Here is a 25,496-nt window from a genome sequence, read left to right on the forward strand (position 1 = left end):
ATGGCTTCTGGAAAAGTTTAATGTGCTACAGTATGCTGATAAAAAGAGGCATGGGGGCTTCCCTGGTGGCGCAGTGGTTGAGAATCTGCCTGCCAATGCAGGGGACACGGGTTCGAGCCCCGGTCTGGGAAGATCCCATATGCCGCGGAGCAACTAGGCCCGTGAGCCACAATTACTGAGCCTGCGCGTCTGGAGCCTGTGCTCCGCAACAAGAGAGGCTGCGATAATGAGAGGCCCGCGCACCGCGATGAAGAGTGGCCCCCGCTTGCCGCAACTAGAGAAAGCCCTCACACAGAAACGAAGACCCAACACACCCATAAATAATAAAATAAATAAATTTAAAAAAAGAGGCATGGCATTTGCTGATATCATTTAGCAACCCCTAGCAACTTAAGAGATATAAAAACGTAGCCTGAAATATGTACTAATAATGGATTTTATTAAAATAGCTAGGGTATTTTCAATATAATTTTAAAGGTTTTTTGTTGTTGTTCTTCCATTGTTTTTATTCAGATGACGGAAAATAATTTTTGGTTGAAGAAGATAGAAATTAGTGTTTCAGAAGCAGAAAAGCGAACTGGGAGGAATGCCATGAATATGCAAGAAACATATACTGCTTATCTCATTGAAACAAGGTGAGTGATGAGAATTAGGCCTAGGTTTAGATAGAAATAGCTTTGGTAGCTATTGATGCAAATTCTGTTGTATAATGGAATTGTTTACAGGTCATTGTCTTTTTAGGGGTTTTTGCTGTTGTTTTACTTTTTAACAGGTTAACAGGTGTGTCTTTTACTCTGGTACTCTTAGTAGCTAAGTTCTAATGTACTTGTTTTGGAGGGAGAGGGAAGGTTATTGGAATACTTTTGGGATCTGGAATGTTACTTGACACATGCTTTCGTGGAGTTCTTGGTGTTAGATACAACGCTTTTGTGATTTTGGGGAAAGATACCAGGTTCTCAGGGGTGTATGAAGTATGAAGTGGACTTAAGTAAGTGGAGATGGTTAACAAAGAAGTCTAGGAGGAGAGAATACAGTCTAAGTCAGTTTAGGAGAGTTGGGAGTTACAGAGAAATTAAAATCCCCCCTTTGCCCCTGCCAGCTGTGCAGCATGCGGGACCTTAGTTCCCTGACCAGGGATGGAACCCATGCCCCCTGCAGTGGAAGCATGGAGTCCTAACCACTGGACCACCAGGGAATTCCCCATTTTTAATTTTTTTTTTTTTTGGCGAGAAATTAAAGTCAGTTAAAAATTGATTGAGACTGGAGCTTTAGACGTTGGGGTAAAATTGAAAAGATAAAATAAATCATGGTGTAATCGAAAAAAAAAAAACGGAAGAAGATAAAGTAGCTCATGGTGTAATCACAACTCACCAGAAAAGTCTTACCTCACAAGGAAAAAGTTAAAGGAATTAGATTGTTTTGTCTAGAACAAAGCAAGGGAAGACTCAATTTATTTTGCCAATTATAAACAGTTTATGTAAAGACTATACTGACAAGGTCTTTTCTCTCTGTGGACTGAGCAGAAATACTTTCAATTAAAACAAGTAGAGGGGGGACTTCCCTGGTGGCGCAGTGGTTAAGAATCCACCTACCGGTGCAGGGGACGTAGGTTCAAGCCCTGGTCCGGGAAGATCCCACATGCCGTGGAGCGGCTGGGCCCATGTGCCACAACTACTGAGCCTGCGCTCTAGAGCCTGCGAGCCACAACTACGGAGCCTGCGTGCCACAACTACTGAAGCCCGCACGCCTGGAGCCCGTGCTCCACAACAAAGAGAAGCCACCACAATGAGAAGCCTGTGCACCTCAATGAAGAGTAGTCCCTGCTTGCCACAACTAAAGAAAGCCTGTGTGCAGCAATGAAGACCCAACACAGCCCAAAAATAAATAAATAAATAAATAAATCTATTTAAATCAATCAATCAATCAAACAAACAAACATGTAGAGGGACTTCCCTGGCAGTCCAGTGGTTAAGACTCCGTGCTTCTGGTGCAGGGGGCATGGGTTCAAACCCTGCTCAGGGAACTAAGATCCTGCATGCTGTGTGGCATGGCAGAAAAAAATAAATAAATAAATAAAACAAGTAGATATGAGAGAACTTTCTGATAGCTTCTGAAATAAAATAATAGAACTGCCAGACCTAGTTGATAAAGTGTTACAACCATGTTTTAATGTGAATACATTAAAAAATTTTTTTAGTTATTTTCATTGGCTTTACCACACCATCACCAAACTAGCCTTAGGGCTGAACCCTGTGCCATTTTCAGGGTTTTCTCTAGGTCTGTGGTTCTACCCAAAATGAAAGTTAAAATCATGGTGAAGTTTATTTAGTCTACAAATAATTCTGAAAATCCTTTCTTTAAGTATAATCTTCCTTCTTACACACACACATACATACACATACAACAAGCAAAGAAAACAAAACAAGAAAAGAAAAAAAGGGGCTTCCCTGGTGGCGCAGTGGTTGGGAGTCTGCCTGTCGGTGCAGGGGACGCAGGTTCGAGCCCTGGTCTGGGAGGATCCCACATGCCGCGGAGCGACTGGGCCCGTGAGCCACAATTACTGAGCCTGCGCGTCTGGAGCCTATGCTCCGCAACAGGAGAGGCCGCAATCGTGAGAGGCCCGTGCACCGCGATGAGGAGGGGCCCCCGCTTGCCGCAGCTAGAGAGGGCCCTCGCACAGAAACGAAAGACCCAACACAGCCAAAAATAAATAAATAAAAAAGAAAAAGAAACGAACACTCTCTCAGCCTTGTTTAAAAAAAAAAAAAAAAGAAAAAAAAATCTTCCAAAAAGAAGAGAAAATTTGTGTACGATAGGAATTTTGGGAAAAGAGCTAAGGTGGGTCTTTTAAAAAATAGGTTGTTTTGGGACATGCATATATACATGTATGTATCAGAGAGATTTTTTAAGGCAATTAAAAAAATTATGGTCCCATGAGAGAGTTTTTTTTTTTTTTTAAGTTAAATTAGCCACTTTAAAAAATCATACTTTAGGGGACTGCCCTGGTGGTCTAGTGGCTAACACTCTGAGGTCCCAATGCAGGGGGCCCAGGTTTGATCCCTGGTCAGAGAACTAGATCCCACAGTCATGCTGCAACTAAGAGTTCGCATGCCATAACTAAAGATTCTGCATGCTGCAACTAAAGAGCCTGCATGCCGCAACTAAGACCCAGTGCAGCCTAAATAAATAAATAAATAAATAAATAAATAAATCATACTTTAGAAATTCATGGTTCTAGCTTTCTAAGTAAATTCTTAAATTTAAAACTGAAAAGGATAGTTTTATTTTATTCTGTTTTATTTATTTATTTGGTTGCCCTGGGTCTCTTAGTTGCGGCAGGCAGGCTCCTTAGTTGCAGGAAGCAGGCTCCTTAGTTGCAGCTCGTGGGCTCCTTAGTTGTGGCTCGCCGAAAAAGGACATTTTTAGTATGTGCCTATTTCTTCACCCAATTGAACAATGAAATTAGCTGTTGATTAGTTTTACTGCTGGAAGAGACTCTTGATTTGAATAATCTGGAATGATTTATAGTTTACTCTTGACTTTGAAATGAATAGAGTATTATAATTTGAAACTTGGAGTTAGAAGTGACCATACACGAGTAATACAGCTAGACTCTGGATAAATATTTAAGTGGATCATCAGTAAATGTGTGGTGCACAAAAGGATTATTGAGTTGACTTTCACAATTGTATTTCATTTATTTTAAAACAGTGATTCTCAAACTTTAAAATGTATAGGAATCACTTGGAAATTTTGTTAAGCTGCAGAGTTTTGGGTGGGGTCCAGGAATTGACACATTTTAAGCAAAATTCCAGGTGTTTTTGAAGCAGATGGACCATGGACCATAGTTTTATCAAGTATAAAGGCTTTACTTTTTTTTTTTTTTAATTTTCCTTTTTTTAAAAAAAATTAATTAATTAATTTATTTATTTTTGGCTGTGTTGGGTCTTCGTTTCTGTGCGAGGGCTTTCTCTAGTTGCGGCGAGAGGGGGCCACTCTTCATTGCAGTGCGCGGGCCTCTCACTGTCACGGCCTCTCTTGTTGCTGAGCACAGCCTCCAGACGCACAGGCTCAGTAGTTGTGGCTCACAGGCCCAGTTGCTCCGCGGCATGTGGGATCTTCCCAGACCAGGGCTTGAACCCGTGTCCCCTGCATTGGCAGGCAGATTCTCAACCACTGCGCCACCAGGGAAACCCGGCTTTACATTTTAAGATAGTTAAATTTATCTGTCTTTTTTCTTTTATGAGTTGTGTTTTCCCTCTCTTAAATTCTTGCCTACCCCACATCATGTACATATCCACTTTGAGAAATATTGCTTTTGGATAGATTATTTTGAAAGTATTGTACCCCACATCATGTACATATCCACTTTGAGAAATATTGCTTTTGGATAGATTATTTTGAAAGTACTGTACCCCTAAGGCTAACTTTCCTTCAACAACCACAAAACCCTGGAATTTATTAATTTAATCATGTAGGATTCTTGCTCTAATTCAGTATTATTCAGATAGTCTTGGGCAATATGAGTATTACTGAGCCTTGATACTGACTAAAAGTTGAACTTTAACATATAGCTTATCTACCTACTCTTTGGACACAAGTAGAAAGTCCATTTAGCAATTGCCTATAGTGTTATAGTTTAATAGGCTAGGAATGAATAAGGCTAAAGTCATTGATTTTAATTTCTCCAGAGGTTTTTATGCTTTCCTGTTCATAGAGTATGAACCCTTTTAAAATAAAGTATACTGTACGTAGTAATAGGTAAGAATGCCTCGTTGTCTTGGGAGGCTATATGATGTCTTCACTTAATTCCTCTAATTTGTAAAACAGGGCTGATGATCCTATCTACTTTATTGTGAGGGTTAAATTAAATGTTGCATGTAAAACCAATTATGTGCTGTTAAGTATTTGTTAAATGATTGGATAAATGGGGTAGTTTTGTGGTCCAAAGAAAGTCTTCTCTATGCTTTTAGGTGGTTTCCAGTTGTTAGGCCCTGCCTTTCGTGGCCTTTAAAACAAAACAAAACAAAATCAACTTGTAAAAGATCTTCTAACAGCCTTTAGGTGTACTGCTTATAGGCTGTATTTATCTACTTATTAGCAAGCTGTGGGTTCTGTTGGTCATGATTTTAAATAATTTGAAACTTGATATTAACCCAAGATATTTTTTCAGCTGAAGTTGAAAATCTGAATTAGAATAGTATTAGTCATAGCTAATGGTTAGGTCAACTCTTTAAAATGAATTATGATTTAATAATCCTATATCTTTGCCATGGGAGCCGTTTGTACATTTTGAATTCCACATTATGCTTCCTTTTCTGTTTCCTTTCTATTATGTTTCCTTTTCTAACATATAATGCAATGAATAAATTTAGTGGCAAACTTAATATAAAAATTATTTTTTATTATAATAAATAATAATAAATTATTTTATTTATTTATTATTAAAATGCTTGTGTTAAGCATGACACAGTGTATATATCTTCTCAAGAGTTTACTTTATTCTAAGACTGATTTAGCCTCTGTGCCTTTATGCCATAACGTACAGATGCACACTTTGGTTATATGCGTGTTTCTTGGAGGGCCTGTAAGTTATTTTCAAGCAAACAATTAGAAAATGGGAAGGTTCTGATAAGGTTTAGAAGACTAATGTTTTCTAACAGTGATTATGCTAGCAGAAATTGTAAATAGTCAAAATAATTTCAAATATTCTTTATATGATTTTACCCAGCTTTCCTCCAACTTGAACTTTTATATGGATGAGACATGGCATTGCCTGCAGCTCTTTATATTAAAGATAAGACTAGAATTGAATTTTTACATCCCTTCTCCCCACTGTTTCAGAGTTAATTGACACTTTGCTTTTGTGGATTTCTTCTGGTACTTGGATGCATCTGATTCATTTATAACGTTGAATCGAGGGTTTTTTTGGTGTCATCGTCTTTGGCATGAATGTTATTCCCTCATCGTGGCAGGAGTTGTTCTCTCATTGTGGCAGTGAAAAATACTTTTTCTTTAATGAAACACTGGCTAAGCCAGACTTTACTATATTGGAAAGCCAGCTGTTATACATTAACCGAATTATTTTGTATTGAGGCTTTTAGAATGTTCCTAATATGACTATTTCTCTTGAGTTCAAATAGGTTTTCTATAACAGAAGAAAGTGGTTAGGAGTGAAGGCTTGGGAATCAGATGGATCTGAGTGCTCTACCCACAGGTCTTTGTGATTGTAGGAAGAGCATATACTGTGCAGCTGCTTCCTCATCTGTGAAATGGGGACAGTAATCCCTGCTTCTCCAGGTTTGTTGTAGGGATTAAATAATACATGAAAAATTCTCTACTCAGTGTCTGGTTCATAAGCCTTCAGTAAATGGAGTTATCAGTTTTAAAGGAGGTCATGTGCATGCATTTGTATTTTTAAAAAACACTAGAAATCTTATTCTGTCTTTTTCAGGTCAGTTGAACATATTGATGGTCAGAGTGTCCTAACAGACTCACTATGGAGGCGGTATAGTGAATTTGAGTTGTTGAGAAACTACCTTTTAGTTTACTATCCGCATATTGTTGTGCCACCTTTACCAGAAAAAAGGGTAAGAAGTGAAATGGCAGTATAGTTCAGAAGTATTTAGCATTGAGACTATTCTTCATGGTTGTTTTGTTTATCTAGGCAGAATTTGTTTGGCATAAACTCTCTGCTGACAACATGGACCCGGATTTTGTGGAAAGACGTCGAATTGGTTTAGAAAACTTCCTCTTGAGAGTTGCTTCACATCCCATCCTTTGTAGAGACAAAATCTTCTATTTGTTTTTAACACAGGTATTTTTCTTTTATTTAGTCTTTTAAAAAAATTCATTTGACTTGGGATTTTTTAAATTTTAAATTGTGGAATGCTTATTCTTAAGGATCCTTTTGGAGCAGCTTTGTTAATTTATATGCATTTCATGGTTTGTTCTGTTTTGAATTTCCAAAGTAAATTACATCATTCTTTTGGCTAACATTTTTATCCTTAAACATACTAAAGATGGTACTTTTTGGTATCACTTAAATGGTATCAGAGTTAGCCTTTAGTTTTTTGAAGCCCAGGTCTATAAAATCTTGGGTCCATCTCTGGTAATCTTTTGGAATCTGGACTGTATGTTTAATTTTGCAGTGAGAGTAATTCTTTTTTAACCTTTCTCTCCCATCTCCCCTGAAAGAAGAACAGAACGATAGGTATTTAATTTGGAATATTCCTTACAGGCTATTTTGCAATGATATTTAAAAATAACTTTAATTTTTAGGAAGGTAACTGGAAGGAGACTGTGAATGAAACCGGATTTCAGCTGAAGGTAAGGATAATTGTATGAAATAATTTGTTATGTTCCTTTACAGTTTCTAGCACAGTGCCATGCACTTAATGGGTTATTGCTGTTTACTGAATGAGCGAATGTTGGAAATTGGCTTTGCATCTAATATCATTGGTAAAGTTTTTAAAGAAACAATGCAGTTTATTTTTGATTGGTGTAATTTTTGTTAATAGTGAGACTATAATGGGCATATTTATGAGTTTATTGGGAAAGAAGATTTTGAAGCAGTAATTTAGATACAGGCTATAGATTTTTCCCACAGTTTAGTCATATTATACATTGTATATTTTTTTCTTCCCTCTGTCCTTATCACCACCACTATCAATGGTGCCCCCATAATTGCTCACTCTATTAAATAGTAGACATGCTTCTTCTGTCTACTGGGACATGGCCAGTTTTGAGTGGGCGTAGAATTCATTTTGTATTAGCGTCTGTTAGTAATACAGGCCTAATTAGATTTTGACAGCTTTTCATATTCAGTCATTAGAATTAGTGTCTGGGAATGGAACTGTTATCTAAAAATTAAAGAGCATGTTGGTCATAAGTTGGCCACCCTAACTCCAGTCTACTCTCCCTCTTGTTCCCAAAAGTAATTTAACACTGGTGCTTGCAAATTTTTAAAAGTTTTCATCTCTTGTGTAAACTGAATAGGTAAGAAGAAAAAGTAATATAAATTGATATAATATATAAATTGATAAACAATTCACATGATAATGCAGTAACAAAATTCAGTAGGTCTAGGCAACAAGAACAAAATGTCTTTACAGTAATTTTAAGAACACCCCCTAGAGATTTATGCATTGGTATATAGGTATTTTAATTTTAACATAAAAAGACAAGGAAGAGAAAAATTTTTGTCTGTGCAGAAAATATAATCAAGTATCTAATTCTGTCATAAACCAATTTTAACTTATAAACATATTGTTGGCAGATAACATGAAAAAATTAGTATTTTCTTGGCTATAATTCATTATGGTGCTCAGAGAGAATACTGGAATTTTGGTTTAGAGATGGTTTGAAATAACTCTGAACTTTAAAAAATTATTTATATTTTGATAGAATTTTCTGAGAACCAGTCCAAGATTTCTTAGCAGCTAGTAATAAAGAAAAGAGCAAACTAAAATATATTTTTTTTAGTGATGTCTCTTTATATAAAAAGAAAATTTAAAAATTTTTAGTCATTGATTTAGTCATTAGTTTAGTAACTAGTTATCAGTTGTTTGTCCTTAACTCAGTTTTTGACCATAACTTGGGTGGCCTTGAGAAAACTCCTAAATTTCTCCATCCATATAGACTATGCTTTTTACAGAGTGCTTTGAATCTTGTGTGTAGGTGCTATTTAAGTGTTTAGATACAATGTTTTGTATTTGGGTAGCCTTATGGTGAAATCTTAGTTTCACTTTCATAAAATCTTTGAAAGGTAATACTCTGTACACAATAATTTGAAAAGTCAGAATTTAAATGAAATGGACCAGACATACAATGTATGGGGAGAATTTGGAGACCCATGCAAGGAAATGGGACTTTTTTTTAAATGAAGCAGGGTTTTTTAAAAAAATATTTATTTATTTATTTGGTTGTGCTGGGTCTTAGTTGCGGCACATGGGCTCCCTAGTTGTGGCCGGTGGGCTCCTTAGTTGCAGCTTGCCGGCTCCTTAGTTGTGTCTCACGGGCTTCTTAGTTGTGGCATGTGAACTCTTAGTTGTGGCATGCACGTGGGCTCTAGTTCCCTGACCAGGGAATAAACCTGTGCCCCCTGCATTGGGAGTGTGGAGTCTTAACCACTGCGCCACCAGGGAAGTGAAATGGGACCTTTTAGGACTACACATACACACACGTACGTGCATGCATACATACAAACGTATGTGAGGTTGTCCGAGAGATAGAGAGAGAAGGACACACACTTCACTTATCTGGAGGTCATGTATTTGGCAGTTACAACTGACCCAATCACAGTTGAAAGGGGGGATTTAGAACTGACTTCTGAGATGTTCAAATGGATGTAACATAACTTACTATAGTACTTACAGATATACTTTGGTCCTTTCAGATAGTACCCACTTAATTTTATTATAGTTATTAAAACAAACTTGGCTATCTGTTTTCTAGGCTACAACATATTAGAAGAAAATTTAAGAAATCTAAAAGTGAATACTGCCAGAGACAGGCACACTGTTACAATAGTGAAATTGACAGCTGAGCCTGCTAGTAAAGGATAACAGTGATCTGAGAGTCAGACACTGCAGTATGGAGGTCTCTGGCATGGGGCCAAATCCCCACACACCTATGTAACCCCTAGGGCTTCATTGTGTCACAGGTGGATTCAGTATTAGTTGTTTATAGTGGTTACCTTGAGGCTTCAAGAAAAGGTTGAATTGCTGGCTGAGTACTCATAATTCAGCGTTTCTTCTTTTTTTAGCGTGGCACTAGTTTTTTGATTAAAAAATTTTTTTTTAATTCAGTGTTTCTTAAAGTGTGGTCAGTTGGCTTCATGAGTCTCAATTTGCTGGGATTGTTTGTTCAAAATACTGAATCCTAGAGTTCATTCCAGACATATTGATTCCCACGAGCCTAAAACTTAAGAACCATTGCTGTAAGATGACAGATAAGAATATTTTTAGGGAAGATAATTTTAGAAGATTATCAAAATTGGTAAAAAAAAGAAAAAAAGAAAAAAAAAGTTAGAACCTAAAGCAGTATCTTATCTGAATATCATTAACATTAAATGTTTAGTATGTCCTTAAGCACTGTACTCTAATACACGGTCATGTTTTTTTGCTGACAGTTGCCTCAGTACCTTTGAGGTTAGTTTAGTATTATTCCAGTTTTTTAGATGAGGAACTAGAGAAAGTGACTTAATGGTGGTATAATGTTGATTGTTCTCAATTATTGTTTCAATTTGATGGCTGTCAACTTGAACTGGTCTACCCGACCGTGGAGCACTGTCCAGCAAGAAATCTCCAACACGAAATTTCGCAAACCACTTTTGACACATTCGATTAGTCACAGCACCTTTTCCATACACTGCACAAATCTTTCTGTGCGTTTCAGTTGCGTTTTTACCTTTCTTGAAATAATAAAGCATAATATGCCGAAAATGCTTTTTTTCTTCCATCTTCAATATTAAAATTGCTACACAAAAATTCACCAATTTTGTTGTCTTTTTTTAAACGCACGCTGATATGACAGCTGTCACATACAATCTAACAAAATTGTTTTGAATGAAGTTAAAGACAGCTGAGTGCTACTAGAGCCATCTTACGGAAAAAACCGAACGCAACTTTTGGCCCACCCAATACTTTATTTTTTATTTATTTATTTATTTAAAAAAATCATATGGTATTTGTTTTCAGTTCACTCTTTTTTTTAAAATTAATTAATTAATTTTATTTTTGGCTGCATTGGGTCTTTGTTGCTGTGCGCAGGCTTTCTCTAATTGCGGCAAGCAGGGGCTACTCTTTGCTGCAGTGTGAGGGCTTCTCATTGTGGTGACTTTTCTTCGTTGCACAGCACGGGCTCTAGGCATGCAGGCTTCAGTAGTTGTGGCTCGCAGGCTCAGTAGTTGTGGCGCACAGGCTTAGTTGCTCTGTGGCATGTGGGATCTTCCCAGACCAGGGCTTGAACCCATGCCTCCTGCATTGGCAGGCGGATTCTTAACCACTGTGCCACCAGGGAAGTCCCCCACCCAATACTTTAGTTTAAAGTAATATCATTTTAACTCAGTTCTCTCAGTAAGTTACTTACATGAAAGTAAGTGTCATCCATATGCCCAAACCTTAAATGAATTTAGTCTGACTCAGAAGAATCCAGAACCCTGTCTGTTGCTTGGAGCAGGCACTGCCAGAGAGAAGATCTGGGCCTTTAGGATCTCTGCTAATCCTGCAGATTCCAAATGCTGGGTGCCTACAGACTGTCAGGTACTCTTCTAGGTGCTGTGGATACAACAGCAAATAAGCTGGAAACATTCATTATCTCCATGTTCTTACGGAGCTTGTATTGTAGTAGCTGGAGACTTTAAGTTAACATTTATTTAAGATACTTTGAAAGTTATAGGTGATATAAAGAAAAACAATCATTACTGTGAGAGAGTATGACAGCAGGAATTTTTTTCTAGGGGTTTTTCTGAGATAGGTGACAATAAAATTTATTGTTCAAATGGGGACACTTTTGAGAATAAAAAGGGGGTCTGCTAATAATTAGATTAGGGACAACAGGTGTAAGCCAGAATTGTCCTGGGCAAACTGCATCACATGGTTGAAGAGAGAACATTTGAGCTGAGACCTGAATAGTGAGAAACCTGCAGTGGAGTCAACCTAGCAGGTAAAGGGAGAATGTTAGAGAGAGGGCAAGCTGGTAATGGTTTACTAGGCAAGGTTTGGGGGAAGATAAGAACCTGAAAATGAAATAAAGGAAAGGCAAGGTCTAGGACAAGGAAAGTAAAGTATGTAATAGTCATTGGAAAGGGAAGGAGAGGTGGGGATTAAAGAACATGGGAAAGGAAGTTAAGTTGGGGCTGTAGAATAGTCAGGGTTATTTTTTTCATTCAGCCAATACTTATCGCATGTTTTTCTTGTGCCAGGCATTGGGAGGCATTGGGGATACAGGCATGAACAAAGAAGATTAAAGTATTGCCATGGCAGCCATTGTGCAACTCTAGGAGCCCCATTCACATTGTGCTTTTCTTGTGGCTCTTATATTCTAGTGGACAGCTAGGAAACAAGAAAACAACTCAGGGGATTTCAGATAGTGCTGTATTAAAGGAGATAAAGTAGGGTGGTATGAAACAATTATGTAAGGGCTTCTTTAGATATTTAGTGGGGAACCTGATAAGATGGATGAATGGTAGCCTGTCAGATTTGGAACAGCCTAGGTAGGTGTTTAGAGATCTAGCTTTGGGGAGAAGTTTCTGATTTGATGACATTTTAGGCAATTTCTCTTATTATGGAATCTTGTGAAATGATGAGCAGATTGAGTGGGGTGTTGTGATGGACTGACCTGACAGAATGCTTGGTAAGCAAAGGTTAGGATGGTGATGGTTTACATTTTATATGCCTTCTGTAGTGGTAAAATGGTAATATTAAAAGTAAAAAATAAATTGGTAGTATTAAGTATGAGATTCAGAAAAAGATACACATGAAAATTTTCTTTTTTACTGATGGTTTTCATTTAATTTCATCCTTATTTAAAGAATCTCATTTGCATGTGACTATAAAGTCATTAACACGTTGATGTTTAGTGATTTGAATTCACTTAAAGAACATAAGGGAGTAATATTATATGCCTTAAAATCATAGTTGCTTTAATTGTAAGGACTTTCACATGATTAGCTCCTTTGCCCTTGAGATGTAAGAAAGGTCAAGAATTGATAAAATACCCATTTTAGAAATAAGAGAATCCCCTGAATTCAATGACAAATTAAGCTTTAGATATTCTTGATAGCTCTTTGAATTGCTTTTGGTCTGAAGGCTTAGGAGGCTGGGTTTATGGAGTGGTGTACTTGTTGCATTTGTTTTTATTTCTTTAGCCATGTAATCTGGGGAGCCCTAGTAGTTTTGCTTTTGTTTGTTTATTATTTTGGGAGTATTTGTAATTAGAGCTTATAAATTGGAATAATATAAAATATTCAAGCTGATTGGGATTTTCAAAACCAAACCACATTATGAAATTGATTACTGATTGAGCTACCTTTTATGAACCATATCATTTTTGTGCCTTGGTCAGAAAAAAAAAATATATATATATATATATATATATATATATATATATACACACACACACACACACACACACTTATTTATTTATTTTTAATTTTTTAATTTTAATGAGAACATATGATAAGAGGACAGGATTTGGCTATATTAAGTATAAATTTATACAATGAAATTATTATTTCATGTTGATCCTTCTGTCTCTCCTTTGAAATAAGTTAGGGTAGAAATAAGTAAAGGTAGTTAAATAGTTGTGTTGCAATATCTAGAAATAAGTAAAGGTAGTTAAAAAGTTGTAACATTTCCTGCCAGCTAGAAAGGAATTAATTTGATGTCATCTAGCTTGGTTTTTTTTTTGGCTGCACCTCAAGGCATGTGGGATCTTAGTTCCCTGACCAGGGATCAAACCTGTACCACCAGGGAAGTCCTCATCTAGCTAGTTTTAATTTAGTACAGGCATTTCCATATTTCTTTATTTTCTAAAATACTGATTATGAAAATGAGAAAAACCAATGTACATTTGGTTTACATTCCACCTGAGAACGACCCTCAGTAATGCACAGGCTTCAAAGCAGTAGTTTTATTTAGTTTATATATACAGATCATTGTTTTTCTTGATTTAGAGGAAAAGTAAACTACTTTTTTCACACGACCTGTTCTGTTATAATAATGCAGAGCTATATGCTTGCTAGTGTGTTGGTGTTTACAGTTGTTTTACTTTGGTATTACTGAATACCATGTGTTCAGTTTAATTTATAAATATTTTTGTAGTGTTTTAAAAAATAACTACTAAGCTGTTTTTTGGGGTATGTTTAATGTGTTTGACACAAATGATACGAAGAAAACTGTACTTGAGCATCTTAATTCTAAAGGGAAAATAAAACTGTTTGGATTTATACCCTGAAATGTAATTATATTAAGTGAATAAATTATTTTTTCCAGGCAGACTCCAGGTTAAAAGCGCTTAATGCAACATTCAGAGTGAAAAACCCAGACAAGTAAGGTTTTGTTTTAATAACAGTTACAATGTTGTTTTGAATGGTGCCTATCAATCTATTTAATTTTTCATTTCTGAATGTATGCACTTTATTTGCCAAGTATTTTAAATAGTAATTCACGTTAGTGAAATCCTTTTACAGTCTAAAACTGATTTTGAAATTTGGTAATTTAATTGGGATTAAGGTTGTAAGTAACTGAAGTTTTAGAAGATTAAACCACTGCTTTTTCCTAGAAAGATTTATTAAGTGTTGTTTAAGGTATCAGAAAAATGAGAAAAGTAATTTTAATTTCATATAAAATAGTTTTTCTTATTAGACTTTGCTTGTCAGATACGTACAAAACTCAAGATAATATATTATTTATTTTAATAATAAACTACTTTGAATAGCAAAAAAACTTGATAGACAGTTGCATACTAGTATAATAATTTCGTGGAGATGTATTTATATGACAATTACCTGACTTCATCAGTGTCGCTTTGGTGTTTGTGAGAGCATTTCTATATTAAAGAAAGCTGGTGTATTCAGAAATAACTTTCCTTAGGGTGGGATCTAGGTATTTAAGATTTGGTTTTGTTCATTCTCTGAATTTGGTGGATAATTCAGGCTCTTCATTATATGGACCTTTACCTGAAGCTTGCTTCAGCTGTACCTTCCAGGTAGAAATGTGCTTAGGTAGATGAGGCTTTTCCATATTTGGTGACCAAGTTTATGAGGTCTGTTAGAATTTCTCTAGTCAGGCCTTCAGCATTAACTTCTACATAGTGTAAATTCTTAGCAGGCAAAGACCAAGTTTGCATAGTCTGATAGCCTATTGTGCTGGACTTTACAAACCATAACACATTAACATTATGCCTCTGGTTTTTAGTATACATTTTGAATATAAAATATAAATAAATATTTTAAAGTTTCGTAATTAAGAAATTGTGATGGTAACCATTGAGGTTTTTATTTTATTTTTTTAATAGACTTTATTTCTTAGAGTAGTTTTAGGTTCCCAGCAAAATTAAGTGGAAAGTACAGCGCTCCCAGGTACCCTCTGCCCCTACACTTACACAGCTGCCCCTAGAGGCACAGAGCCGCCCCCATTATCCCTTACCAAAGTGGTACATTTGTTATGATTGATGAACCTACATTGACTCATTGTTACCCTCTCAAAGTCCATAGTTTACATTAGGGTTTACTCTTGGTGTTACATGTTATATGGGTTTTGACTAATGTATAATGACATGTATGTGTCATTATAGTATCATAAAAAGTATTTTCACTGCCCTAAAAATCCTCTTTGCTCTGCCTGTTTATCCTTCCCTCCCCATAGCCCTGGCAACCACTGATCTTTTTACTGTTCCCATAGTTTTGCCTTTTCCAGAATGTTGTATCATACAATACGGAGCATTTTCAGAAAGGCTTTTGCTTTGTAATATGCATTTAAGTTTCCACTGAGGTTTTTATAAGGGTTATAATGACATCCATGGTATACGAGATGTTCTCTAGGTTAAGAACTAAATTATGTCACCCTCCAAAAAAAGCTTTGGAAAACCTAAGCAGCAAAGTTTATGACATTGGTGAATGTACATTCATTAGAGGAGCATGTAGATGAGACAGTTTTTAAATTAATATTTAATATTATTGTTTTGTCAGTTGAATGTTTTTTAATTTAATGAAAAATATTTTGTCAACTGAATGTTTGTCTTCCCTTTTCTGACCTACCAGCTTTTCTAGATTGCTAAATTTTATTTAATATCCATATTATATATAGAATTTTAAATGTGATATGACCAATAACATAAACAAGGCAGTTTTTTGCTCCTAAGTTCTTGTTCAAGTATTTAATTAATGTATAATTAGTAATAGAATTTGTTTGCCTTAAGTTTTAGATAAGAGAATTATATCAGTCATTGTTGTAACAGATTTTTAATATACAGAATCTCTGTTCTAGGTCTATTTGGCCCAATAGATTAATTATTATTCATACCATTACTGAAATAGTTTGTATCACTAAAATACTTTCATTCTGTTCTTTCTTAAAATCTAGAAAACCAGAAAGATTGTTTCAGAGGTTTCAAATGATACCTCTTCATGCATGTTTATTTTTATTCAAACTAGACTGTTAAAAGTAGTGAGGAGGTGGACCTTGAGTCTCTACTTTTTTGTGGCCATATTTGGCTAACATTTAGGAGGCAGACTGAGTGATTGGTAGAATGTATGGGATGAAAGAGAGGAGAAGGAAATACAGGTGGCACCTAGGTTTCATTGTTTAAACTGCTAGGGAATAGAGGAGAGAGATTTGACGGGATAGGGGAAGATAAGTTGAGCTTTGGATATGTAAACAAGTACAAACGTCTGTTAGTTAGTTGGCTTCATAGATAATGGCTTTTAGGAGAGATTTGGGCTGGAGTTATATATTTGGAGTTCAGCAGCATGTAGATCATAATTGTGAAGCTTTGTGAATAAGTCACATAGAGTGTGTAGATTGAAAGATTGGTTGTAAGATGGGTGAGGACCTAGGGCTGAATCCTAAAGAAGCCAGTGCTTGAAGGGCATTTTCCAAAGTGTAATCTGAGGATTGTCAGCATCTGAATCCTGTGAGTGAGTTTGTTATAAATTCAGATTCCTGAGTCCCAGTAGGGCCTCTGTGTACAGTTGTGGTGGTTACTCATGCCCTCTTTGACTTAGAGGCCCTCAGTAGTGTTCTTAGCAAACACTTCAGAAGTCCTTTGCATGCTAAAGTTGGCGGTATAAGAGATGAGTGAAGGGAGTGAGTCCTGCAAAGGAGACTTTAGGAATGACCAGAGAGTAAAAGGAAAATCATGAGAAATTAACACTGATGTCAGGGAAACAAATTTTTGAGGAGGGTGAGGTCAGGTGTTACATTGCTGGAAGAACAGTGGTAATAGAAGTTTCAGGTCTTATGGAGAATGGCAGATATCAGATTATAGAAACAAAGATTACTGAGCAGCATGAAGATTAAGGTTAGAGACAGTGAGTTTATGGTTGCACCATAAAATTTTTGCACTATAAACTTTTTCCTGTTTTTCTGTTTTCAAACCAACAAATATTATCTCTATCTCAGTTCCACAGTGTAAATTATGAAGTATGACATCTTTCTTGGCTTTAAAAATACCTGGAGAAAATATGGTTATTTTGTTTTAGAACTTTCTGAGTTTGCATCGGTGTGTAAATGTTTAAGGCTAGCAAATAGTTAAATAGAATCAGTTTTATTATTCTCAGGAACTGCTGTTTTGTCTTTCAGTTTTTGACTTTTCATGAGAAAAATGATGTTTTGTTTCCTGTTTCAGGAGATTTACAGAACTAAAACACTACAGTGATGAACTACAGTCTGTCATCTCACATCTTCTTCGAGTCAGAGCTGTAAGTGGTCCCCAAGAACTTTTTGACAGACATTAAAAAGGAAGTGCTTCTCATTTAATCGTTATGTTTTTAAGTAATGGAAGATATTTATGATGAATAACTGATTTTTATATTCAAATTTGGTGTGTTCATCACCTAAATTGCATTTTTTAAAAAATGTGAAATGTTTTCTGGCATAAATAACTTGAAGAATTTTAGCCTATAGTTTTCTCTGTAGTCTGTATATGGTTGTTTTGACATCTTATCAAAGGGCCTACCATTTCAGTGTTGGAATATAATTAAGTGTGGGATTTTAGATCTACACATAATATCCTATCCTTTCAATGTTTTTTTTTTTTAAGGTTGCTGAATAGTTAACACTGTGTTAGGCCATTCTGTGTGCTCTTAAATTATACTAAATAAATTTATGTAGGGTAATGGTCTGCTCTGACAAAAGGGACTAGAAGTCTACGAATAATGATTGTACTTAGCTGTACAGTTTGGCTGTAACAGACATGGGAGAAAAATATTTTTGGGTAAATTAATGTAGTACCTGAAAAATGTTGTGTCATCTACTCTGGTCCTTTGGGGTAACCTAGAGGAACCTTAGAACTCTCCTTAAAGGCTTTGAAAGACGCTGGGTTACCAGGTGTAGGATTATATCTTATGCTGATTAGAATCATCTTGAAATGAAATATATTATCTGAGATTTATTTTAATGAAAGGGTCTACTGGTAAGGAGTGGAGAGTGGGGGCAGTTTTAGATGCAACTAGATTGGCTGTATAATAATTGTTGAAGGTGAGTGTTGGGAAATGGGAGTATATCTTACTATTCTCTGCTTTTTGTATGTTTGAAGATTTTCATAAGTATAAAAAAAAATAGAGCAAGGGAAATAAATCCTTCTGAAGTATCCTCGTATTGGCCCAATCTGTGTAACCATTCAGAATACTATAGGACTTCTTAAAAAAATTGTAAGATACTTTCCAGGAAAAGAAAAGTTACCTGTGAGAATTATTAGGGTAGAGTCAAGAACTGGGTATTGGAAAGGACTTGTGAATTAATGATATAAAATTTCTAGGCCCTGAGCTGCTTTGAAGTTACCTAAACAAATTAGGCAGCAGTTCTTGTGGAAATTGGAGGTGGGGCAGAGACATCCCAGAAGACTGGAAGAACACTTCATACTGCTTTGTCTTCTGTGCCAGAAAACTTGAAGAATTTACTCAAATTAGAAGTCTTATCTGATTATGAAAGCCGTATCCTCCTTAAAGGCCTTCAACCAAAGGGAAGGGGGGCACCCTGTAGAAAGCATCATGTAGCAGGGAGCTTAACAGTTCTGAGAGTCTAGGGCAGGCAGAGGTACACCATTAAGCAGTCACAGGACTAACCCCAGATATTGAGATGTTCTCAAGCAGTCCTTCACGCCCAGAAGAAGCTAAGGGACAAGGCAGAAAAACCATCCAGAATCAGATTTATCAGAAATAGCAGAGATGAGGAGTGAACTGAACAAAGTTTAACAGTTAAACACTCAGAAAATCCATGAAGCATAGGTAGTAAATTTGAGTGAGATCTAAAGGAGGGAGGAAATAATTGTCATTGTTGTGAAACTGTGCTACAGATCATCTAGCCTGCAAGAAGGTATGGGTGATTGCTCTCATAAAGCAAGTAAGAAAATTGTCAAAACTCAAGATAGGATAGTGATTATATCTGATTTTCTGCTGAAAGTATATTTTTGAGTATGATTAATACTTAATAATCTTTAAAGATCATGACAAATTTTAACTGATGTTAAATAAAAATTTTGAGTCTCTCTCAGTTGTTTTTATGTTCCTTTTTTTTAAAATTAACTTATTTTATTTTTTTAATTTTATTTATTTTATTTTTGGCTGTGTTGGGTCTTCATTGCTGCATGTGAGCTTTTCTCTAGTTGTGGCGAGCGGGGTCTACTCTTCGTTGTGGTGTGCAGGCTTCTCATTGTGGTGGCTTCTCTTGTTGGGAGCATGGGCTCTAGGCACACGGGCTTCAGTAGTTGTGGCGCGTGGGCTCAGTAGTTGTGGCTTGTGGGCCCTAGAACACAGGCTCAGTAGCTGTGGCGCACGGGCTTAGTTGCTCCGCGGCATGTGGGATCTTCCTGGACCAGGGCTCGAACCCGTGTCTCCTGCATTGGCAGGCGGATTCTTAACCACTGCACCACCAGGGAAGCCCCCTATGTTCCTTTTTATTTTTTGTACATTCCACTTCAGCCCTGTTGTCCTTCTAACTACTTTCAACCATGCCAAGCTTGTTTCTGCCCTAGGGCTTTTATTTGCTCTTTCCTGTGCCTGCACGATTCTTCCCCCATGCCCCACTCTCAAGAACCTCTCTTGACCTGTTCTCTTTTTGTCATTCAGTTATTGGCCCAAATGCCCCCTGAGAGAAATCATCTTTCCTGAGCATCCTATATAAAATACGATGCAGTTTTCTATCATTTCCTGTCATTTTCTGTCATCACTGTTGTCTTTATAGCAACACTGACATTGTATTCTGTACTCATTTGTTAATTATCTCCTCTACTAGTGTATGTGAGCTCCCAAGTGCAGGAGCTTTGTTTTCTCACTGTCAGATCCCTAGAATAATGCCTGACTCAGAGTAGGCACCCACTACATATTCACTGAATGGATGAATAAATGGATGTATGTGCTGACAGTTTTATGTTTAAAAAATCTTAAAGAGCAGTAACATAAATTACTTCTTGAATTTAATTATAACCAGCCAGGGAGAACTGGTTAGTAATGTATATTTGACAAGAAATATGACCTTTAAAGAAAAATGACCTTGTCATCAGAGAGCTTACAATACACAAGTAAGAGAATTCTGGGTATCGATATATTTACCCTAAACTTTATGAAAACAGGCTTCAGAAACTTAATTGACATAAAAGACAGCTTGAGCTCTTCAAAGGAAAGGCAGCACTTGTTCTGTGAGTGAAATTGAAATTCTGACTCTATAAATGAGATAAATGCCAATGGAAAATACAGAATAGCTAAAATCTTGATTGTTCTAAAATTAGGAGAAAGGCTGTTTAGTCATAGACAGTGACATACCAGTTAAAAATGGAAGTTTAGAGCCCAACACTGACAGAAGCCTGCAAACAACACACAAATCACCACAGTGAGGGCTTTTTTGTAACATTCAGAGTGTCAGGAGAAGGCTTAGACACTGTTTGAGACAGATGATGAATTGTTAACAGACGAAGAGAAAGTAGAATTATTTGGCTATCTTTTCTGACAAGGAGAATTCTTTTGAAAGTAGAAAAGGCAAAAAATAAATGACTAACAGGTTAAAGAGTTAATATTTAAGACGTCAAAACAGAACAACCAGAAAGGGCAGGTGGCCTTAGACTGAGAGGAGCTGGATTTAGAACTTGTCTCTGGCATTTACCAGGTCCTTCAGGCAAATCCACTAACCTTTCAGAGTTTGTTTTCTTTGCCAGAAAATGGGAATATCTGCCTGGCACATAGTAGGTATTACATAAATATTTGTTATATGAATGAGTGTGTTATTCATAGAGTTGTGAGACTCAGATGAGATAATCTGTGTTTTGTAAACTAAGACAAAAGGAAAATAATGCTAATCTAATATTTATATACTGTTGTATATCAGCCAAGCATATTGTGTTATTCTTACCTAATTCCGACAGTAGCCCTTTGAAGGTAGGTGCTGTAACTGTCCCCATTTTATAGATTAGGAAGCAGAGGCAAATGAAGTTAAGTAACTTGCCTAATATTATACTATAAATAGATATGATGAAGCCAGAATTTAAACCTTTGTCTGACTCCAGAACCCATGCTCTTGACCACCTACAAATGATATATTGACAGAGGACATGAATTCAGGTAGATTGAGGGAGAAGAGAATTGATTTTCATTGAGTAACCTTGCTTATTGCCAGAAACCTTACAAATGCCATCTTCTTTAATCCTCAGAGTCATATGATGAGGTTCATTTCCACATTTCCAAGAGAATGATATAATACTAAGGCTAAGAGTAGTTTAATAAATTCTCAAAAGTCAAACCCTAAAGTAAGAAGGAGCGGGAATTTTTTTTTTTTTAATATTTATTTATTTTGGCTGCGCCGGCTCTTAGTTGCAGCACCGGATCTTCATTGCGGCATGTGTAATCTTTTGTTGTGGCATGCCGGCTCTTTGTTGTGGCTCATGGGCTTCTTTCTATGTGTGGTCCCTTGGCATGTGGGATCTTAGTTCCCCGACCTGGGATTGAACCACGCCCCCTGCATTGGAAGGCATATTCTTAACCACTGGACCACCAGGGAAGTCCCAGGAGCTGGAATTTGAATTCACATTTGTCTTACTCCAAATCCCTTACTTCCTACAATCATATTTGCTGCCTCTCTAGGGGAAATCAAATTTAAAAGGGAGGGAGGAATGTTTAACTTTGCTAATACTCTAAAAATGTAAATTGAAATTATTGAGGCACTATTTAACATTTAATTTGTAGTCATATATAAAGATGGTAATATCTAGTGTTTGTGAAATATTTGGTGACAGCGGCATTGTGTAAAGTATTACATACAGTTCCTTTGGGAAAGATTTTGGCAGTAGTATCAGGAGTCCTAAATCTCATAATCATTGCCTCCTTAGGAGATAATTCAAAAGAAAAGCTATGTGTCCAGATTTTTAAAATAAGATCATCTAATAGACTGTCCTAAGACTTTGTGTCCTTTTTAACATTTAATCCCCTACTACTTCAGTGAGGATAGAGAAGGCATTCTTACCATAGTTGCAGATGATTCAGAACTGGGGAGGATGATAAGATGAGTCTGTCAGATTTCTTCTGTTGTCATATTATTTGCTAGGTGTCAGTCCTCCCCTGTCAGTTGTCAGATGATCACTTTTCAAAAAGAAAGGCTTGTCAGCAGAATTGAAATTGAGTGGCAGTGTAGACTAAATCATTGTGTATAGCCCCCCTTTACCTGGCACCATGATTCTTGCTTACCAACGACCACTGAATTAATCTGGTTTCAGGTTTTAATAATTCATGATTTATTTACCTGCCATTTTTGTCTTTACTTTTCTCTAGAAATGATCATTTTTGTCTATAGTTTCTGGTTTTTCCTCGCTTCATCTTTTTTCTCACTGCCTGATGATCTAGATACCAATCATCTCATGTTTTGGTTGGCTAGAACAATTTGTTTTCATGAGTAGTTCATGCCAGAAACATTGCTGGTCCAGTAACAACTGCTGAGTGGCTCTTTGTTGCCTCATTCACCAATAGAGTAGTTCCTTGTGTGGGTGCTCACCTTTCTGGAGTATGAGAATTCTTGCCTCTTTATGTCATGTTCTATGGACCAGAGTATTTTCCAGAGCTCTGATTATCATGGTAAAAGTTCCTTTTGTATCAGCTGCCAGGAGTGATAAAATTTAAAGGAAAAAAAAAACTTTTAAATACCAGGGATTCAGAAACTTTCTTTGAACATTTATTTTGTGTATGCATTTTGTATTTAAGTTGTTCTAGTTTTTATTCTCATGTGGTTATTTAACAAGCTCTTTCCCTCTCTTCTATACTTAATATAATAGGTAGATGATAAAATGCTCAGCTGTCAGGAGGACGTTTGATCTTTAAAAGTACGAGGATGTAGGGATTTCCCTGGCGGTCCAGTGGTTAAGACTCCGCATTTCCACTGCAGGGGGCGGGGTTCGCTCCCTGGTTGGGGAACTAAGATCCTGCATATGCCATGCAGCACAGGCAAAAAAAAAAAGTATGAGGATCTGCAAAAGTTAGTAGTCTAGAGTGACATTTTCCGTTTTATATTCTGTGGAATGCCAGTCCTGTAACATGTTCCCTACTGCAAACCAACTCTCTCTCAGTAGTCCTGATTCATATATAGTGTTAAAGATCAAAAAAGTCCTGCAGAAAAAAAACCTGTTTAAACGTTTTAATCTCAGTATTTCCCAAACTTACTTGACAATGGAACCACTTTAAACAACCAACCAACCTTTGACACTCTATAGGACTCTCAAAAAATAATTGGGAAATAACATCCCAGAGATATTAGTTTAGAGGTCTGTGGACAGCCCTGGAAAGTTTCAAGCCTAATAAAGACTATGAACTTTGTCCTGAAAGTGGAGTCTAGTACAGGGGTCGGCAAACTTTTTCTGAAGGCCAGATAGTAAATATTTTCAGCTGTTTGGGTCATATGGTCCCTGTTGAAGCTATTCAACCCTGCTATGAAAGCAGCCATAGACAGTGCTAATATGAGTGAGTATGACTGTGTTCCAGTAAGACTACAAAAACAAGCTGCAGACCTGTAGTGTGCTGCCCTCTAGTCTAGCAGGTCAAGGAGAGATGGAAAACATTTTATGATCCTCCTACGCCTGCTCCAGGTTTTTACAATGTGGTTCATTCAGTTTAAGCTGAAGTGTTGAAAGGTTTAAGAATTATTGTATGGTTAATGCCTGATTCCTCAAATTACTCATGTTTGAGTAAGGAACTAGAGGGGTTGAATGTAAATTCAGGGTTTACATTTGGAAATTATATACTAGGAATTCTTTTTTAGGGTTTTATGTGGGATTGACTTTTGATCTAGTTCATGTCCATAGCACTTTGGGGGAAAGTATAGGAGATTACTGCATATGGTGTTTTGTTTTGTCTTTTGTAAAATTTGTGTGAATGGCTAGGCAGTAATTTCTTTTTTTTGTAGTTTTTAAAAATATTTATTTTATTTATTTATTTTTAATTTTTGGCTGCGTCGGGTCTTAGTTGCAGCACTTGGGCTCTTTGCTGTGGCGCGTGGGCTTCTCTCTAGTTGTGGTGTGTGGGTTTTTTTTTCCTTTCTCTAGTTGTGGTGCGTGGGCTCTGTAGTTTGCGGCATGCGGGCTCTCTAGTTGAGGCACTTGGGCTCAGTAGTTGTGGCGCATGGGCTTAGTTGCCCCACGGCACATGGGATCTTAGTTCCCCGACCAGGGATAGAACCCATATCCCCTTCATTGGAAGGCAGATTCTTTACCACTGGACCACGAGGGAAGTCTCTAGGCAGTACATATTTTATCTCAGTGACCTAAACTGTAATTCTACTGTTATTAAAACATCTAATCTTAGTTGGTTAGAAGGCATTAACTTGATAAAGTAGCACAGAAGTATATTGCCTGGGAACTTCCCTGGTGGTGCAGGGGTTAAGAATCCTCCTGCCAATGCAGGTGACACAGGTTCAATCCCTGGTCTGGGAAGATCCCACATGAGCAAATAAGCCTGTGCGCCACAACTACTGAGGCTGCGCTCTAGAGCCCGTGAGCCATAACTACTGAGCCCACGTGCCCTAGAACCCACGTGCTGCAACTACTGAAACACACGTGCCTAGAGCCCGTGCTCTGCAACAAGAGAAGCCACTGCAATGAGAAGCCCGCGCACCACAGCGAAGAGTAGCCCTTGCTCGCCGCAACTAGAGAAAGCCCACGTGCAGCAGCAACAAAGACCCAATGCAGCCAAAAACAAAAAAAAAGTATATTGCATGTGTGCAGTGTTTATATATAAAACTGTCAATACAATTGAAAATGTTTATATTCTTTTCCTTGGTAAATTCCCCTTTGGGGACTTCATCTTAAGGAAATAATGTGAAATTTGGAAAAAGCTGTGCTCTCAGAGATGCTTATTTCAACGTTATTTATAATACTGAAAAAATTAGGGATAACTAACTATCTGACAAGGAATACTTATATATTTTATACACCACTAGGTGGAATTTTATGCACCTATTTAAAGTGGTATCAGGGGACTTCCCTGGTGGTCCAGTGGTTAAGACTCTGCACTCCCAATACATGGGGCCTGGGTTTGATCCCTGCTCAGGGAACTAGATCCCACATGCCACAACTAAAAGATCCTGCATGCTGCAACTAAGACCTGGCGCAGCCAAATAAATAAAATAAAATAAATAAAAATCTTTTTTTAAATGGGGGCACTTCCCTGGTGCTCCAGTGGGTAAGACTCTGTGCTCCCAATGCAGGGGGCCCAGGTTTGATCCGTGGTCGGGGAACTAGATATCCCACATGCATGCCGCAGCTAAGAAGTCCACATGCTGCAACTAAAAAACCCACATGCT

General features: G+C 37.0%; 1 protein-coding gene across 2 annotated transcripts in view; it reads left to right on the forward strand.

The window, feature by feature from the left end:
* SNX4 (sorting nexin 4) overlaps positions 1-25,496 on the forward strand; it is a 65,724-nt gene that overhangs the window by 13,323 nt on the left and 26,905 nt on the right. For both annotated transcript variants that reach the window (XM_059920920.1, XM_059920921.1), the window contains exons 2-7: positions 514-635; positions 6,455-6,590; positions 6,668-6,817; positions 7,282-7,329; positions 13,998-14,053; positions 17,353-17,425. In XM_059920920.1, the coding sequence (XP_059776903.1) occupies positions 514-635; positions 6,455-6,590; positions 6,668-6,817; positions 7,282-7,329; positions 13,998-14,053; positions 17,353-17,425 (585 nt within the window). The remainder of the gene's footprint in view (positions 1-513; positions 636-6,454; positions 6,591-6,667; positions 6,818-7,281; positions 7,330-13,997; positions 14,054-17,352; positions 17,426-25,496) is intronic.

Source organism: Balaenoptera ricei, chromosome 4 (assembly GCF_028023285.1).
Source record: "Balaenoptera ricei isolate mBalRic1 chromosome 4, mBalRic1.hap2, whole genome shotgun sequence".
Lineage (NCBI taxonomy): Eukaryota > Metazoa > Chordata > Mammalia > Artiodactyla > Balaenopteridae > Balaenoptera > Balaenoptera ricei.